The sequence below is a fragment of the Solea solea genome, chromosome 19, assembly GCF_958295425.1.
Source record: "Solea solea chromosome 19, fSolSol10.1, whole genome shotgun sequence".
NCBI lineage: Eukaryota > Metazoa > Chordata > Actinopteri > Pleuronectiformes > Soleidae > Solea > Solea solea.
Window position 1 is genome coordinate 17,948,634 of NC_081152.1, and position 14,472 is coordinate 17,963,105.

Genomic DNA, 14,472 nt, shown 5'->3' on the forward strand with positions numbered 1-14,472 from the left:
CATTGAGTAAAAACTGTCCATATTAACCCTGAAACTCTACGGAAACTAAACTTTTTGAGTTTTTACGTTAACTGAAGAAGCTACACATTGATTCCCCGTCACACTTTGAAGGGAAGGATGAGGTGACGGATATTCAGCTGCAACTTCACCAACAACAAGTCTTACACACTGTACCTTTAAAGCAGAAGCAGAAAAGCCTGTTCTGTTCTATTTTATTTCTAGAAGCTGATAAAAAGAAACCAAATGGCAACCAGACAGTGAGTGTTTGATGTGAGGATGTGGAACTTCTGTGTGTGTGTGTGTGTGTTTGTGTTCAGTCAAGGCCTCGTCAGGGCAGAACACACACCAACTTATCTGTGTGTGTGTGTGTACAAGTGAGATTTTTGTGCCACTAAGTGTATTTACCTTTGTGTGTGTGTGTGTGTGTGTGTGTTTAAGCCATTCCTGGACCACATGTTCTCAACATTCCCTGACATCTGGTGACCAAACCTGTGCGACTGTGTGACTGTGTACTTCACAGACGATGAGAACCGCTGCTGCTGTGAAGGTTGAATCAGTGTTTGTGTGTGAATGTGTGTGTGATAGAGAGACAGAAAAGTGAGCTCAGACTTTCGGTGCAGCTGTTTTCACAGCCTGTGATTGTTTCGAGTTTGGTGCATACTTGACGTAGTGCTCCAGAAATGACGCCGTCTCTGCCTGCACGTCAGGTTACAGACAGAGTCAGATTCAAAACACCGTGGTGTAAAGTCTGTCTGAAGCAAATCTGACCACAATGAACTGGATTTTCAGTGTTTGAATCCTGAGAACGCACAGACACTCAAACGATCTCAGGGAGGAGATTCCAGGGATTTGGGATCTCACAGAAACCCGCGTGATTTAACGTGACATCAGAATACACAAAGACTTACGAAACATTTACTTTTACTTCATTTTCTAAAGAACACTCATCTGCTATCGCTCAGATAGAACTCGCAAATATGCAGCGTTTTATATCAGCCAGGACTGAAAAAATGACTTTTTTTCATTATTAAAACAAGTTTTCACACTTTTCAGCTTGTTAAATGTGAATATTTTCCGTTTTTTTTGCTCCATGTAACAAAAAAATCATAAAAACGGAGTCATTTTGGTTTGCTGCTCTTGACTCAGCTCTCATTCTCTCCTGCAACAATCCTCACTTCTGCTCTCTTTCCCTCTCACATTAATTCATGCTTTGGGGCTTTTTCCCTTAAGGTTATATATTTAGCAAACAGGAAACGTCCCAGAGTTCTGCTCCCACTGTGAAGCCACAGCCACGTCTCATGCCCTTAAGCCCCACATCAGGTTGTCCTGGGATCTGAGCCTTGTTTATATTCCCTTCTTCTTCTTCTTTTGTTTTTTCTTTTACATTTGTGTGTCCACGTCGTTTGTCCCACACATTAACTGTCACTGCGCCCGCACGCCGGCCTCGTTCATCTCCTCCTCACCTCCACTTTAATCTAAGCTGAGACTTCAAGGCCCCCAATGCTCTCCAGATGGCCTCCATACCCTCATCCCACTCAACCCTCAATAATCCCTGACCTCTGACCCCCTCTTAATACATCACTTCCTTCCTGTGGACACCCGCGGATCATTTGTCTGCCTGTCTGCTCAAATATGAGAGGCTGGCTGTTATATATATATATATATATATATATACTGTACACGGAAGGCGGAGTCGGGATTCGACGATGAGTTTAAGAGAATCCGGGAAAGTTTTTCGGTCAATATCGGCTTTTTATCCACAATACAACTAATATTCATCTTTGGGAAGGTGATGATGTCATAGCCCCTCCCCCCCCTTCTCTCTCTCCACGTCTTCTTCTCCATTGATGGTGTCTTTCTGTGGCAGGGATGAGACTTTAGAGACGTTCTGTGAGTAAAATAATGTGAAAACAAACCAGTGAAATTAAATTGAACCTTGAATCTTTTTTTGTAGGAGAAGCGAAAGCGGCAAACTGAAATTGAAGACAAAAGAAGACAGCTGGATGATCTGGTGCTGCAGCTACAACATCTCAAGGTAGGTTTGGTTGTGTGTGTGAGTGTGTGTGGATTTACATAACTCCAGAATTGGGTGGTGCAGTGGTGCAGTGGTCAGCACTGTCACTTTGAAAGGGTTCTTGGTTTGTGTTCAGCGTGGTTTTTCCTACGAGTACTTTGGTATTTTCCCATGTTCCAGACATGCTGATTTGGGGTCTACATACATACTATTAGTATACTAGAAGTTTTCATTTGAAAACAAGCCTTTACAAATGGAAAATATCTGCATCCAGATGCACAGAATTCATCTGCGTCCGTAATAACACGCTTAAAAACATGCAGAGTATCACATGACGGCTCAGGTTCACTGGACATCTGTGTAACGGTGTAAACAGTAAGACGATGTCGTCGAGTTTCAGAAAGTAGGACCAACAAGAGACAAAGACAAAGACTTATGTTATGAAACCATCGATGAGGTCAAACTGAAAGTCGGCACTGATCAGTAGACACTAGTCAGCAGATTTTTACTCATCACCGTTTCTGCCTCTCCTGACTAAGTCGCAGCTCTGTGGTTTTCACACGAAAGCAACAGTGTTTTCAAAGGTGTCCATTTTTAAGAGTCCTAAAAAGTCAGGGTGTTGGGTCTGTGTACTTGGCAGCCAATGGATTTTTGTTGTGAGAAAATAAATTGGAAAATGAGCAGCAAATAAAGAAAATATCAGGAAACAAAATGACTGGTTTTCTGCTATAAAACCAGTAAATTGGTGTAAAGAGACCGGATTACTGTGCAACAACAAAATAAGCTATGCGAAAAACGTCGAAAAACTGTTGTCCAATCAAGTCATTTTGTTTCCCGATTCCCGATTGATTTGCACATCCAGACAACTGATCATTCTGGCGTTTTTCCCTTTCAGTGATTGTTAAAAATGAGTCATTTCCCAATTTTGGGTTTCATTTTTCTTAAAACGAAGAAAAATGAACGAACGAACATGGACCGTGTTGCGTGTGTGTAATAATGTAATAATAATAGAGTCTAATGTGGATATAGTCTGGGATTTTGTGAATTGGAGATCTTCCATCTTCTACCGCTTTATCCTCCACATGAGGGGGAGCTGTGCCAATCTCATGGTCACACCCTGGACAGATCGCCAGTCCATCACAGGGACACATGTAGACACACGGGGGGGAGAACATGCAAACTCCATGAAGAAAGACCCTTGTTCAGACCGGGTCACGACCCCGGGTCTTCTTGATGCTGACCACTACACCCACCGTGATGTGAGCGGTCACTTTAGGTCTAACCTCCTTCTTTCATGCACGCTGGCCTTTACCTGACCCCGAACTCTGACCTTTGTGGAATCTTATGAATGAAAATGCCATCACAACCGAACCCCAAATAAGTCATTAAAAATAGGTCTGTTAAAACACGTGTAGCCACGTCAACAGTCAGCATCGCTGTGCTAAATAAAAAGCAGTGTGCGGTGACCGAGCGGCCGTTTCCTCTGAGAACCGGCGTGCTCTCTGCTCTCTCTCACGCTGCTTTTATAGACTTTCCATTTCCTGTTGAGCTGTGACACACACAGCCACTCATAGCTCTGACAGAGAAGGTGTGTTTTTCACATACATGTTGAAATTTGACCGTAACATCTCGGGGAGATGAAGCTGTGTGTGAGGTGAACTCTGCGAAGCTCTGAAGTCGCCGCCGTGTTTACGACGGCTCCAGACTCCACATCAACACCTCCCGTGTCTGAGAGACTCGGATCAGGCGGCTCCTTATCAAGGCTCTGAGCTCCAGATTCCATTTCGATTCCACTCGGAGGTAATGGCCATTAAATGGGACTGTGTGACCAGACGCTGATTACATCTCCACGTCAAGCCTGACGGTGTCAAGAAAACACAACAGAGTGGATTTTCTCAGATAAAAGTTTCATATTATGTGAGCAGCTTGGCTGCAAACGCAGACTCTGTCATGGTTAGTGTTTAAATAAAGTCAAAATAAAATAGCTGATACTGCAGGTTACATCATTTCCTGTGCGTCCATCTGGGAGATTCCAAGTGGGATCATCTTCCCCACCACAAACTCCCTGATCCCACTGTGGAATCCTCACTCTATACGTCGGACTTCCTGTCATCACTTTCAGTTATCTGTCCATCAATCAAAAGCACATTTGTGTGTATGAAAATATCGTGTGTCAGCACACGACCTTTAAAATGACATAAAAGAACAGGCTGTGTGTGAGTGTGATGTCATATGTGTTTTTATTCATCATATAAAAAGGACCCAAGTAGAGCTGCGACTAATGATTATTTTCACGAGTAATCGTTTAGTTAATAAAATGTCAGAAAATCGATCAGTGTTTGTCAAACCTGGAAATGAGGACGTCCTCGAATGTCTTGTTTTTGTCCACAAACCAAAATGATTCACTTTGAATGTTTTCTTTGTTCTACGCAGCAAAGAAACGAAGAAAATATTCACATTTAAGAAGCTGAAACAATCAGAAATCTTGTTTTGATCATGGAAAAAAGCTTCAAAGCGATTATCAAAATCGTTGACGATTCATTTAGTCATCGATTAATAATCGACTAATCGAGTAATTGTTTCAGCTCTAGACTCGTGAATGGAAAGAAAGAAAAACAGATACAAGCAGGATAAACTGCAGCAGTCTAGAAATGATACACTAAATCCATCGTAACCCTTATAATATATAACATTATTTTACTATTAGACTATTTAAGCCCCGTTTCCAAGAAGCAGACAACTTCATTATACGTTATTATTTGCAATTTGTTAGTCAAAGGTTTGTGAAGGACACCAAAATAACCAATTCATACTGTACTTCCCACTTTTTGGTCACTTTCTGTTGGAGTTTATTGGCTAAAATTAACTATACTCTGCATATGTATGTTTGTGTTCAGTGTAAATCACTTCAAAATAAGAAATAAGCTGAATGTATTGTATGTACTTAAGAGTAAGGAGGGGCTTGCGTTACGGAGCTGCCGCGTTTCTACAGCAGCACAAACATAATATTATGCAAATTAAAATGAACTTTGTCCACATTAGACCGCAGCATTAAACCAATGAAGAAGAAAGAGGAAAAGGCAAAGAGAATGTGTGAAAATGGAGAGAGTTGTGAGGTCGTGATTCCACGTTTTCTGGTATGTGAAGGCCACCGTAGTTCACTGAAGGGCCTCGGTAAAAGGGGAGGAGCTAGACACACCGCAGTCCAATGATTGAAGCACATGTTGTCGGCTCAATTCCCGGACCAGCTAGTCTACATGCACGATGTGATTTTGGGTGTGAATAAGTGTGATAAAAAATGTGAGCCTAGAAAATCCCTGCATACATACAGTACGGAACATTTACGGTCAAGACAGCGATTAAATATGTTGAATTTACTGTTGGGTTACGACGTGTCTCGTCTGTTTCACTCGCTGCGGTGGAAAAACCCCAAACCAGATCAGTCTCAAACTGTACTGAATCACTTACTGTGTCTTTAGTGTCTCTTCTCTACAATCTGTGTGTCGCTGGATTAACGGAAGGACAAACAATCCCACGCAAACATGTGAAGAACCTTCTCCCTGTGAAGGCTTAGATCCAGGTTTATGTCAGACTGACATTTGGACTCAAGGCTGAGATTAAACCCAAATGAACCTTCATTAAAAGCTGCACTGAACACAGGGTAATGCTTTAATGGTCCAACAACACACGTGGCTTTAATCTCTGTCCTCGTCCGTCGATATTTCCGTAAGTGGGTGTTAAAAGCTGGAAGACACCGGAGCGCGGGAATCAGACTCTCTTAATAAAATGATTTATTCATGCCAAATGTGTTTAAAGGGTTTAATTACAGAGCGGAATGGAACTTTTTTTAAGTTGCCAGTATTAAAAGAAGTGGCTGCTGCTGCAGGGTAGTGTAATGTCGTGTCATGGTTACCCACAGCCGCTTCCACACCCACTGGGCATGTGTGCAGTATTTGGGTCAGCAGGACTTTCCAAACAAATTCCCTTTGCTGCAGAAGCAATTAATAAAAGAATCATGCAGGGACTTGATTAAACTGTGATTTAACTGTTTAGTCGTCATAACCCCTGGACCATGACACGCGGATTTCCCTGAATTATTATTCAGTTTAGTTTACTTTTGATGGAATGTGACTTTCTGTTATTTTCTTGGGCGTTGAGTTTACACTTCCTGGTGTCCTTTCCTTGTGTCTTTTCAACCGGGAAGCACAATTAAGGACGAGGGGTGTCTCTTTTTAGTCAAGATTTGGGTAGTTAGTGATGTCAGTTAAGGGCGTGGAGCTTTTTTATGGAGAGAAATGTATTTTCTTGTTTTGACTCTAAGGGTTTTGGGGTTTTTTTGGGTTATAAATCACACACTGACAGGTAACACAAGCTAAGCTTAGCTTGAGGTTAAGCTTCAGCCTACACCTTTATGGTCAATTTCTTTACGTGCAGAATGCTGCTATTTATAAGTAGTAATAAGTATAAAACGTGTCAACAGAGGACAGTGAGGACACTAAAAAAAAGCAGCATGTGGAAATATTTCAGATTCCACACCAGAGATGACAAATTACAAGCAGAATTGTTAGCTGTTAGCTTAGCTGTTAGCTCCACCCGAGTGCAGCTGTGTGACGTAAGTATCCCGTCCCCCATTAACAGCCCCACAACATGACTCAGCTAAAAATACTGTAGCTAAATATACTTGAACGTCTTTGAAGGGAAAAGTATGTCACGTAAAGTTTGTAGTGAGCGCAGGTGGAACACGTGAAGGCGGGAAACTGGACAATAACAGGAAGTTACAAAAACTACAAAATAAAGCAGTGATTTACTTTGTCATGTGGTGTAAGTGTGTACGAACTGTGACCATCTCTGCTGTCACAGGTCACATGGTATTTTTTTTTGTCTGAAACGTGTTCACCATGTGGTAACAGGTTGTGTTTACTCACACTGCACTGTTACATAAATCTATGTTTGTGTGAAACACTGGGGTCATTAGGAATTCTTTTATATGTGTTTTAGTGGGGAAAAAAAGAAAGGTAAAAACATTCAGCCAAAGGAAAAGTCAGATTTTCTCCCAGATTTGGACTTAAAGATGGAATGGAGCAGCGTGTCTGCCAAAAAAACCTGACTAAATCCCATTCATCTGTGCAGAAATCTGATTTATTACACACGTATGTGTATTAAAGTAACACACTGTTCCAGGTCAAGGCAAGAACAGTGTTTAGGAAAGGAAAGAAAGAAGGATTGAGTAGATTTATCGAGATGAATGAGTGTCACTCACTCACTCACACCACTGACTCTTCACCTCACGTCGTCTTACCTTCACCTTTAACCTTCAAGTCAATATCTGCCTTCAAACAAGCGTCAGGTCTTTTAACATTAATCCCGCTGGTACTGGTGTTTTCACTCACTCAGATAGTGAATATGGGAACCCGGACGTCCAATTTTCGACAGAGAACAATGCTACTTGTTTCCCATGAATGGTGATTGCGTATGAGCTGTAATTCTCGTAAAACATTTATAATGATTTTGAAATGTCTCTTTAGCCTCCATAGCGCCCTCACTTTTTTTCTTATATTCATTTGTGTGAAATAAATAAAATTTTTAAAAAACTATTCAAACTAGAAGTTTTTAGAATTTCCTGGATTAAATAAATCTTTGTTTCTGCGTTTTTAAAAATAAACTATAAGTCATTTCCATTGGCTGTTCTCAGTCAAGCAAGTGTCAGGTTTCTGGTCACAAACATCACTTGAGGTCGTCCTCAACAATAACCGCCGTGTTTGAAGCGCAGACACACAAACAAGATTCCCCTCACTTATTTACTGGAGTTACTCGTCCCTGTAATTAGCTGCGTTTCCGCCTCACTGACACTGACTCGGGTGGTTAAAGCCGCACAAAAAAATAGCAAAAATGTAACAATGATGTGAAAACGAAGTGAATAAAAGCTGACGTATTTATAGCACATCTGTACATCATTGTGTCAGTCGGACTTTTAAAGAGATATAGATAACCTTGATTGAAGGTTGATCGGCTGAAGGACTCGGTGACACTCGACTCATCTTCACCTCTCCGTCCTGTACTGTTTTAGAGGTAGACCATAATGGTCATGAAAAATAACAATCCAGCCACTGGAGACTGCGTGGAAAGGGTCATGGACCTGGTGAAGAAGGTCCAGCAGAGACTTTACATCCTGAGAATTCTCATGAAGAACAACAACCTCCCCCCCAAAAGACTGCTGGTGTCCTTCTACGGCTGCTCAGTAGAGAACTCCCTGACCTACTTTACTGTCTGTGTGTGTGTGTGTGTGTGTGTGTGTGTGTGTGTGTGTGTGTGTGGTTTTTCCATGTCCACCGTGGCACAGAGGAAAACGCTCCAGGGGGTCATCAAGGTCGCCCAGAAAGTCTTCGGCTGACCTCTCCTCTCTTCTTTTTTGAACAGTTGCCGTTGCCTCAGAAAAACCCAGAACATTCCGCAGGACTCTCATCAAACCCCAGTCATAATCTGTTTAATCTGACGATGCACATCTTTGTTAACAAGAACAGTGTTTTAAATCATATTTCACACATTCAGTTGTGATACGTGTGTGAAAGGATTGTGTATTATATATTTATATCTTCACTAACATTTATCTTTGTAATGCACTCAGTCTCCAATAAATAAAGATATTCTATTCTATTAATCCAATCCAACTTTATTTATAAAGCACTTTAAAAACAACTGAGACTTAATAGACCTAACAACAAACAATAAAACAATAAAATACTGTAGAAAATATAAAAGCAACACAAATAAACAAATCATACAATAAAACTATAAAAAAGACTAAACCAACATCTCATACTGGGTCGAAAGCCAAAGAGTAAAAATGGGTTTTAAGATGCGTTTTAAAAGTATTAAGTATGTAACTAAGTAAAAGTGTGTATTTGCTTCAAAATAAATAATATTTGGGTCTTCGTAGCCTTTTGTATTAATGCAAATGACTAAGAACGACATCCTTTCTGGTATGTGAAGGCCACCGTAGTTACCTTTGTTATTGCAATATGTCGCCTCACCAACAGAGGTCACTAATTCATACACGCTGGACCTTTAAAGTCATTGGTGACACACACACACACACACACACACACACAAACAAACAAACAACCCAGTTGCCACATTCTGACAGCACATGGTAAAATGCTGCAGAGCTCAGTGTGTGTGTGTGTTTTAATTGTCAGCTCCAGTTTTGACAGTAAACAGCCAAAAAGGTGAAGCAAACTCTGGACTCTGCTGTGGAAACGAAACACAGACGGAGACGTTAGCGGCGTAAAACACACGCAGCTCTGACATGAAAGTGCATAAAATGCAGCCACAGCTCCGCAATGACACGACTGATACTTTCACGCATGTCGTCTTTGCTCGTGTGATGATGATGATGCACTCACAAAATATGCGTCTATAAGTCCAACTCAGTCGTACAGTGAGAGGAAAAGTTTCTTTTTAGCCTATTTCCTGTTGAAATGGACAGTTTTACGGGTCCTCAGGTGTCGTCTTGAAAACAGATTAACTCACTTAATTCTTACCTCTTTTTCTCTTCTAACTCAGCCGTGAAACGATCACATCAGATTTTTTTTCAGAAGTTTCCCCTCGTGAAAATTTCTAAGGAAATGAGGAAGCGTTAGCCTCGGGGGACCCGGGTAGTTTTTAAACCGTCAAACTGCTTAACTACCAGTAGAATTAAGACGTTTCAGTCAAACTTTAACCTGTTTGCTGCCACATTGCTAGTTTGCTGTTTGTAAAAAAAACATAAAAACAAATCACTTCCTGTGTGCAGGGCTGGAATGTCACCGGGTGACACGACATCTAATCATTGCTCTACTGAGAAACACAGAAAGACTTGTGTCGAGCTGATAAGACTTGACACTGTTTTGAATTAAACTGACATTTGTTTATATTTAACAAATTACGTACTGCAGCTTTAAAACGTGTATGTGTGTGTGTGTGTGTGTTTCTCCTCAGTCCAAAGCCATGCGGGAACGATGGCTCCTCCAGGGAATGGGAGCGGAGGTCGAGGAGGCTCGACGGAAACAGCTGGATCTGGATGAAGAGCAGGGCAAGAGGCTGGAGGAGCTGATACACAGGTACATCATTTACCATTGACAACACATGTGCACAACAGAAACATCTGTTTTTGTTACCAAACATCTGCTTTTTCCCTATTCCCTCGGTCGGTGTTGTCAGTTCAAACTGAATAGACGTATTTTCTAAAAAGAAATACCGATCATATTTTCCTCTTCTTGGCTTCTTTCTTTACGGCCTTACCTCCTCTGGCGCACACACAGTTGTAGATAAAACTCAGTCGCACAAAAGGTTATTGCCTGATTTAAAGGCCATATAGTGTGTAAAATTCAGCAGCTTTTTTATTGTAAGGCATCAACTTTAAGCTGCACAGAAGGTACAACAAGCTTGGCCTGTAACACTCATCATGTTAGCAATTAGCCATGCTAGCAAGGCTACAACCGCAACTCGACTTAACTGCACAAGGAAAATGTACTGAGTGGAACTTGAGTTTTGCTCTGGAATCGAACAATTTTGTAAGTTTAGAGCAAAATCTACACAAGTGCCGGAGTAAAACTGCAAACTAAAGACACTTTTCCATGATGCAGCCGAGCTAGCTGAGCTGATACTGAAATGTGACATCGACAGACAGCTCGGGGGAGTCACGAGCGCGACGTCCGGCATAAGAATCAAGTTACACCGAAAACAACTGCTTTACAACTCACTAGTTCGTGTCGCGTATGAATCAACGCCACGGCAACCGTGCTATGACGAGGAGGTACTGGAAAACAGCGTTAATACCAAACCCTGTGCAGCCGAGTAGTTCTAGAACTGTAGCTACTGTTCATACTAATAGAGTTTCAGGGGCGTCACTGATGGAGGAAGAGAGTGAGATACGGAGAAGGTGGAAAAAGACAGAAAAACCCAAAAAAGAGAGAGTGATGTGATTCTGTGTGCACTTCCTGCGTTTGTGTCCCTGGGAGGAGCTTCCTGACTCTCCCACCGAGCATCGCCGCGAGACACTCACTCACTTTTTCCCCCCAATGAAGATGAGATCATTGGTGAATGAAGTGAGGGGAAGATCGCCACGCTTCGGTTTCCTCTGGCTCAAAGTGACACAGAACCAAAAATAAGCACACGTGCGGCAGCTAGTGAGCTATTAACACTCGTATGGAATAATGGATTTGTTTCCCAGTAGCTTCCTTAGCACTTTGGGATTGTTTTTCCTTTTAAGAAATGGTGGCGCAAATCATTGCAATGTGTGATTTCATCGGCTCCGTGTGCTGCTGCGTGATGTTCCAAACATTTGCTTCCATGGAACTAAACAAGCTTTAGGAATTCAAATTAGGTGTAAAGAGCAACAACGTTCATTTTTATTGACTTTATGTCATATTTATGTCAGTTTTCTATTATAATATCATGTCATTCTCTGCCGCAGTTTGTTTTTCGTACAGAAAAACACAACAGTCTGCTTTAAATATACTCTTTCACATTGTTAACCACATTTGTGTTCAAATTTCTTCCATGTGACTCATTTGCTTTTCCACCCTGAGGGTGTTGAAAGCCTTGTTTTGTGTGGAAACCTCACAGTGAACAGCTCTGACCTTTGTGTTTTTAATATTTACAGGAGATTAATACATTTACTCAATACATGAATAAATAGATTATGGTATTTGGATTGTGTCTGCACATTGGTCTAATTGGAGATAAAAGGCCGAGAAGAAAGATGAATTTCCTCCTCTGTGTTTCGATCGATCGTAACTCCACCTCCTCATTTATGAAAGGCTCTCTGTGAATGTAAACTCTGTAAATTATCACCAGCTTCTTTCTTCTTTATTTTTCTTTTTAAAATAACATCTACATCGTGCAGCGCTGGTGTAAACAGAGCAGCGGTGAATGGTCGGCGTTGTGGAGCAGAGGACAGTTGCGATTGTTTGAATCACTTCATTCAGCCGCTGCTCAATAGACTCGCTGTCTGGAGAGCGAGATAGTGGCGTTTTTGTGGTTTTTTAATTACTTGCGAAAGCATAAAAAAAAACAACCCCACAACGATAACTGTGCGACACAGTTTACTGGTTTCACTCGGTTTGTTTTTCTGAACATTGTGGGCGTTACTGTGGTCGGATCTTGCTTCGTTTCGTTCCTGAGCTTCATGAAATGCTTCATTCTGCTCACCATCCACTTTATTAGGTACACTTGAGCTCAAGACGAACTGTTAAAGTTCAAACTGAGCATCAAAACAAGGAAAAAAAGTGTCATTAAGTGACTTTGAATGAGGCATGGTTGATTTAGGGTGTGAGACTTTAAGAAAACGCTGATCTACTGACAAGATGTCACAGAGAATGGTCTAAAAAAGGAGAGAATATTCAGTCAGCAGCAGTTTTTCTGGGCAAAAAAATGCCCAGAGGACAATGACCAGATTCCTACAAGTTAAACAAGGGATGAAGAAGACCATCCCAAACCTTGGAGTAGATGAACTACAGCAGCAGAAGACCATTAGGTCTCCTGTGTCAGTTAATGCAAAGGCGCTGACAGGTTTTCTTTGGACAGTTTTAAAATGCTAATCTACTGGGATTAATTCTCTGTGACCCACTGAGGAAATATCCAGCGAGCAGCAGTTCTGAGCAAAAAATCCCGAGGTCAGAGAGGAATGACCAGACGACTGTTGACTGATATAAAGAAGACATCTTAACATGCTGTCAAAGCCATGAAGCAGAGGGACTGCAGCAGCAGAAGACCACACCGCGCGTTCCTCCTGCCGCTGTACCTAATAAAGTGACCCGTGATTGTTTATGCATTGAATTCTGCAGTAAAGCAGTAAAAAAAGTGTTAGAGATCACACTGGTAATGAAAGTTGAAGGACTTGTTTGCACAATTGGTTGTAAAGTATAAAAAGTATTAGTCTCCCCGACTTTTTTAACACAGGCGTTCATATCATGTTCCAAACGTTCACTGAGACTCAGATTAACACACATTTTCTCCCTGAAGAACAAAGAGTGGAGCGAATCAACATTATGACGATTGGTTAAAGAAACAAAGAAGGTGAAACATGATGAGGAAAACACAAACTTAAACCCCTCCCTGACTCTGACTGCACTCAGATTAAGATGCAGGCAGTGAAAGGTGAGCGCGTGTCTAAATACTGAGGAGTCTTAACTGGACGCAGCTGAAACTAATTGAGGATTAGCGGCTCGTCTGGAAAAGGGCGGGAAAACACAGGAAGTGGAGGTGTTTGAATGTGAGTTACCAAAATAAACCTTTTACCCTTAACTGCAACTAAATTATGAAGCAGGGTCTCAAAGGTTTTTTTCTGCTTGAAGAGGTGTTAATCTGTCTGGGATTAAATGATCCAGACTTTCATGGTCTTTTCTTACATGTGGGAGTTAAAACCCTCATAAGATAGTAGTTTTTACTGAATTATCTTGAAAAGTGGAAGTGGAAAGGCCAAATAAAATAATTGTTGACATTTGAAAATGATCAGTGTGTGTGTGTGTGTGTGTGTGTGTACACATTTCTAGTGGAGGGTGTGGCGTCTATATTTACACTCTGTGGGACACCGTGTTAGAATATCTTGTTATCCAGCGTCTTTCAGTCACTGATAGGGACAGAAGTGAGGAGTTACTATGAGTGTGTGTGTGTTATTGGAGTGGATTTAAGTGGAAAAGCAGCTTCTGTCCACTCCACACTGTCCCACAGCACAGAATCCCAGCTGCTTATTGCGGCCGTTTCACAAGTGGAGGCTTTCACAGACGTCTGCACTCGCTCGGAGAAACGGAGCACAGACAGCTGTGGGTTTGTCAAAAGTGAACAAATGGAGCTTAAAGTCAGCTTTAAAAAAAAGGAAAAAGAACAATAGTCCCTTTCATAATATCTGTGTAATACGTAAACTTAATAGAAAACACATTTTAGCCAACAGAGACACACGAGGACAACAGCGGCGTCTTTGTGTGCTTCTGTCGGTGCTGCGTGCCGTCGACCTTAAACTGGAAGTCACAGATGTGTGAGTGTGAGAGGGTGAACAGTGAGATCTTTGTGTCGACGTACTGTACAGACAGAGAGAGAAATGAAGCAGTTTGTTTGGTTCTTTTCTTCATGTTTTGACCCAGTTTGATGAAGAAGAAGAAGAAGAAGCGGTGGCGGCGGCCATTGTGTGCTGACTGTGCAGAGTGTGTGTGGCTCTGAGTAACAGCAGCAGTTTTCACTGTGATTACATGGACGGGCTAAGTAAACACAGACACACATGCAGCGTCTCTGCTGCTTTTTTGGGTCGTCGTGCAGACAGATCCACGCACAAGCATGTGTGTGTGTGTGTGTGTGTGTGTGTGTGTGTGTGGAAGGACTGGACACAATTTGGAGAAGGTTCCGTTTAGTTTTGAAGGAGCATTGGTTTTATTTTGCAGCGGCGATGAAGCACAACTGCACTTTATCATGTATTCTTTATG

The 14,472-nt window shown here is 41.7% G+C and overlaps 1 protein-coding gene across 3 annotated transcripts in view; it reads left to right on the plus strand.

Moving 5' to 3' along the window:
* Window positions 1-14,472, plus strand: part of LOC131446546 (A-kinase anchor protein 2) — a 95,669-nt gene that overhangs the window by 25,458 nt on the left and 55,739 nt on the right. For all 3 annotated transcript variants that reach the window (XM_058617839.1, XM_058617841.1, XM_058617842.1), the window contains exons 3-4: window positions 1,955-2,035; window positions 9,992-10,113. In XM_058617839.1, coding sequence (XP_058473822.1) covers window positions 1,955-2,035; window positions 9,992-10,113 — 203 coding nt within the window. The remainder of the gene's footprint in view (window positions 1-1,954; window positions 2,036-9,991; window positions 10,114-14,472) is intronic.